The sequence below is a fragment of the Entamoeba histolytica genome, genomic scaffold, assembly GCF_000208925.1.
Source record: "Entamoeba histolytica HM-1:IMSS scf_1104750518501 genomic scaffold, whole genome shotgun sequence".
Classification (NCBI taxonomy): domain Eukaryota; phylum Evosea; order Mastigamoebida; family Endamoebidae; genus Entamoeba; species Entamoeba histolytica.
The window spans coordinates 2,176-7,381 of NW_001915318.1; the positions used below are offsets into that span (position 1 = coordinate 2,176).

The 5,206-nt window shown below is 23.5% G+C and overlaps 2 protein-coding genes across 2 annotated transcripts; one reads left to right on the forward strand and one right to left on the reverse strand.

Moving 5' to 3' along the window:
• Positions 1 to 504: 504 nt before the first annotated feature.
• Positions 505 to 2,284, forward strand: EHI_145150 (uncharacterized protein; the record flags this gene model as incomplete). Its single annotated transcript, XM_643065.2, has 2 exons — positions 505 to 800; positions 871 to 2,284. The coding sequence occupies 2 exons, from the start codon at positions 505 to 507 to the stop codon at positions 2,282 to 2,284; spliced, it is 1,710 nt and encodes a 569-aa protein (XP_648157.2).
• A 329-nt stretch (positions 2,285 to 2,613) lies between these two features.
• On the reverse strand, positions 2,614 to 4,662 carry EHI_145160 (uncharacterized protein; the record flags this gene model as incomplete). Its single annotated transcript, XM_001914286.1, has 2 exons — positions 2,614 to 4,022; positions 4,080 to 4,662. 2 exons carry the CDS (start codon positions 4,660 to 4,662, stop codon positions 2,614 to 2,616), a joined length of 1,992 nt encoding a protein of 663 aa, XP_001914321.1.
• Between the last annotated feature and the right edge of the window lie 544 nt (positions 4,663 to 5,206).

The following is a 5,206-nucleotide window of genomic DNA, read 5'->3' on the forward strand; positions in this document are numbered from 1 at the left end:
AAACTCCTTCACTTATGAGAAACTCTAAACATTCTCTAATTTACTTTTATCTTTTTTATTTTATTCTTTCTTATTTTCTTTTCTATTCTATTTTTCTTATATAAAAATTATTTGTTTATATTGAATAACTTAACTTCTCATTCTATTATTTTATTTATTACATTTTATTTTTATTTCATTTCTCAACTTCATCACTAAACAATAAAATCAAAATAATGAAAAGATAAATTTAATATCGAATGATGTTTATCATATAATTTATAAATAAATATATCGCATAACATGATAGAGGGTAATGTAAATTAATAAAATAATCGGTTTGATTTATTCTTTTATTTCTATTTTAAAATAATAACGATATGAAAATAAAATATGAATAAAGTTTCAAATATGTGTAAAATAATAAAAGGGGTATAAAATAGAAAACAGGAAAGAGGTAATAAATACGATAAATATGAATAATGTGAAATAAAAAGAAAACGATAACTTGATAAATCAGAACAAATGCTTACAAAACACTCTAATACAGAAAGAATGAAAAGAAGTGCAGAAATAGCTTATCTCAAAGAACATTATCCACAAAATTTAGTTCGATTTCATAAAATAGGTGTAAAACTTCAAAACGCACCAGAAAAAGAAAATGAAGTTGTTGTTGAACATGATGTACATTTTCAAATTGATGGAAAAGAATATCTTGTTTTTTTTAATAACCATTTAAAGGAAATAAATACAGTTTTAAATCGTTGGTTAGAAAATGAATTTTCAGAACATTACATTATTATGCCAGATATTGCTAAAATGTTAGTTAAATAAATTGGGATGTATATTTGCAAGAGCTTTATCTTCAAAAGCAAAAGAAGATGAAGATAGAATTTATCGACTAGCATATCATGTTTATAAAACAAAAGAATTAATTGAAAAATATGGAAGTGAAATACAATCAGGTAAAATATGTGCTATATGTATTGAAAAGAATTTCAATGGGAAGAGTGAATGTATGACAGATTGTGATAATGAATTTTATCAAAAATTAGAATCAAAATTATTTGAAATAATGTCATCTTACGAAAAAAGTAAAGATGAAAAATTGAATGATTTAAATAGATTTTTGTATGGGTGTGAGAAAAAAATTCAACCAACAGTAGATGAAATTAGAAGAATGTGTTTTTGTTTTGTAATTAATAGAGTGAATTATTATCTTACAAGAGAAGAAGAATTATTAAGCGACAAATCATATGAAGAATTAAAAACAATGACAAATCTTAGGAAAAGATTGAATCAGCTTGCTATTAAATACAAACATTTGTATTTAACAAATACACAAATTCTTCTTGGAATTACAATAAGTCGATGTAAAATTCTTGTTGATAATAGAAAATGTAAAACAATATTTATTGAAAGTTCAAATGTCAGAGAGTTTTATAAAAAGATTAATAAAAGGTTAGATGCAGAAGTACAGATTCTTACAAACAAATATTCATTCAGTAAATTCACATTAGAAAAGATTATAAAAACAGCACAGAATTTAAACCTAGATAACAATCAAGATTTAATAGATAAACTGAAAAAAGAAATTAATGAAAAAAAAGAAGAAAGAGAAAAGTTATTGGGAAACGCAGCAACTGAAGTTGGAAAAGTAATCATAGAGAAAGTAGAATCTATAACAGATATTGCTGTTTCAATTTATAATATTGGTTCATTGATACAGCAATTTAAAATAAAAGATATAATAGATTATATGTTTACACAAAATAAAATAGAAAATACAAATGAACAACAAAAAGATGTTAAAAAAGAGAATACTAATCCACCAAAACCTGAAACTAATAGTAAAGAAAATAAAGAAATAATTCAATCATCTAATACAAACAAACAAATTAATTCATTACATTCACTTGCATTAAATAATACACCACTTGGAATAGCATTAAAAGCTATCAAACCTACTCCAGAACAATTAGATAAATTACATTCGTCATTTAATAATTTTGTTGATGCACAAAAATTAACATACGAAATTGAATCATTTAAAGAACAATTAAATGTATTGGAAAATGTTCAAAAATTATCAAATGATTTTATCAACTTACTCAAACTTAAAATAGTATTGCAAAGAGAATGGTTATTTGATGAAATTGATATTAATGAATATTTAGGAATTATTGTTACAGAAGATAATAGATATGTTGTTAATCCACGAACTAATTCTGAACGTAAATCTAATCATAAAATATATGAAATAGAGAAAGTACTAAATTATAATGAAGGAAATGAAGAATATTGATCAAAACAATAATTTGATTTTATTTTAATGTTTTTAATGTTTATATTTTCTATAAATTGAAATAAATAACAATGAAATAATGAACTATAATTATAATTATTTTCACACATTTTGTATTATTTATTTTGAATATATGGTTAATTAAAATTATGTTTTATTCTTTTTTATTTCATTTCAAACAAATATAATATATGAAATATGAAAATATTGTTTCTATCATACAAAGTGTCATTCAGTTAATTTTTTCATTTATTTGTTCGTTATTTCCTCCTTCATTTATTATTTATTTTATTAAACAAAAAATACTTTTTAAATTATTCTTTCTTCAATTAGAGAATTAATGTGATTATTCCAAGTATTATCATGACTAGGTTTACTGTCATTATTGGCATTCCACTTGAACAAATGCCTTTAATACATTTGTTATTGATATAATCAAATTTATATCCTGAATCACAATAAGCTAGTACGCATTTTGAACTCCACTCTCCATTATCTCCACATTCATATCCCCCATGTCCATGTTCGATATTAATTTCGTTATCACATATACTATCTCTTTTAACTAATCTTTTATTCTTTGGATTACATTTTGTTTGATACTTTTCTACTATTTTCTTTGTTTCTTCTGCAAATTCATTTATCTTATAATTTGAAAATTGATAAATATTCACTCTTTCATCAATCATATCAGTTAAAAATTCTCTAGGAATTGTTTCATTGTATTCATAATTATATCTGTATTTTTCTCCAAAACTTATTCTAAGATTATATCCATATACTCCCATCCATATATGAGAGAGTACAGGAACAGATTCAATAACAGCTGTTGGTGACAATCCTACTTCAAATTCTTCATCTTTACCATATGGATCTCCATCAAATCCTAAAAGAATAGCTCCTCCCCATTCTTTTAATCCTTTTGTTACCAATGAACATCCTGAATAACAATATGAATCGGTATAAACTACTATTTCTGTTGGTTTTCTTGGATGTTTCATTAATTTCTTTTTTGGAAAAACTTCAATTGATGGCTGTGTAACTTTATGTTCAACATCACCATATTTAATAATATTTGGTTTTGAGTACCAACCTCCAAGTGGGAATGAATTTATTATGGGAATTATACTTGTCCATTTACTTCTTCTTTGTTGGCATGTTTTTGGATCATATAAATTTACAGCAAATCCTGTTTTTAACATATGCTTTGTGTAGTCTGATTCTCTCAATGAAACTATATAATTAACATCATCATATGGTGATAATATCTTTTCTATCCATTGTGAATAAATACTATATCCTCCTCCATTCTTTGGGAATATGACTTGAATAGGATAATTATTAGAATCAAACAAATCAATACAGTTTGAAATTGTTTCTTCATATGATTTTTCATCTTTTGTATCAAAAGAACGAACTACTAATGTGTTTACACCATTCACAGAAAGTGTACAATGAATATTATTATCTTTTGATGTAAATTTTCTTGTAATTCTATCATTTTCATCGAGTGCTTTCTTTGTATTGATTATATCTTTTGTTTCTTCTTCAGTTAATGGTTTTCTAATTCCTTGTTTTAGTTTTTCATTGCTATTTGATACACTTGCTGTTTCTCTATATATTTTATAATTAACACTCACACTTTCTCCATTTTCCCATGTAATACTTATTGGTGTATTTAAATATTCTTTTGTCAATGGTAAATAACTTAAACCACCTTCAACAAAATAATCTTTTGCTTCTGTAAATTATGCATGTGGACATTTTAATGCTGAATATTTCTTTCCAAATTCACGAATAATATTAAATGGATCTTCTCCATTTATTGTTTTAACTGGTTCATACTCATTTTTTTCTATTTCTTTTGGTGGTTTCACATATCTAGATTTGAAGAAATGCCTTGGAATTAAATACATTTTCTTATCATTATCAATATTTATTGTAAATGGAAGGAAATAACTGAAAAGTGTTAATTCACTATTTTTATTGATGCTAAAATAATTTTTATTTTTTATACTAAAAGCTAAGTGAGAATCTCTTGTTGAAATAATAAGATTATTAATTTCTGAATAAAATTCATACAGACTTGTAGTTTTTGTATTTATTTTATCTAATTTTGAATCAATATCTACTTTCTCATAATAATTATTTGAAAATGATGGTTGTGGTGGATTCTTTAATATGTCTTTAAATACATATGATTCTAAATAGTATTTTAAATCATTAATAATAGCGTTATTTGCACCCTCTGTTGTTTGAATAGATTCAATACATTCAAATGCACTATCAACCGTATCTATGATGTATTTATACTGTTCAAATTCACTACACTGTTTTGATAATGAGGCAGTAATAAATAGAAGAATAATGCAGATCATTTTAATGAATAAACCTTTCTTAGTTTGTGTTTAAATACTCTGTTATCCTGTCATTTATTTTACCCTATTTCTTGATTTAGTATCATTTTATTATTATTTTCATTTAATTCCTCTTTCTTTTTCCTATCGCACTTATTTTTCTTTGTATTAACATTACATTTGATATAGTTTCATGTTTTTGTTCTTAATTTAAATTAAACATCATTCATTCGATAATTTCAAATATAAACTAATTTTAATCATTTTACTGGTATTTAATTTTTTATTTTATCGATTGAAAACCAAGAAATAATTATAAAATAGAATTACATATCAACAATTACCCCCATTTTTATTTATTTGTTGTTATTGTTAAAATTGTAAGAAATACTTTCTAAATAAATATTCAATTCTTAAATTAGAATGATAACAATAATTTTAACGTATTCAATTTTTTATCTCAATTTTGTATTTTCTTTTTCATTTTATCGTTAATGTATAAAATATATTGAACATCAGTGTTTTCATTTATTTAATAAATTTATTCATCTTTTTTGATTTTATC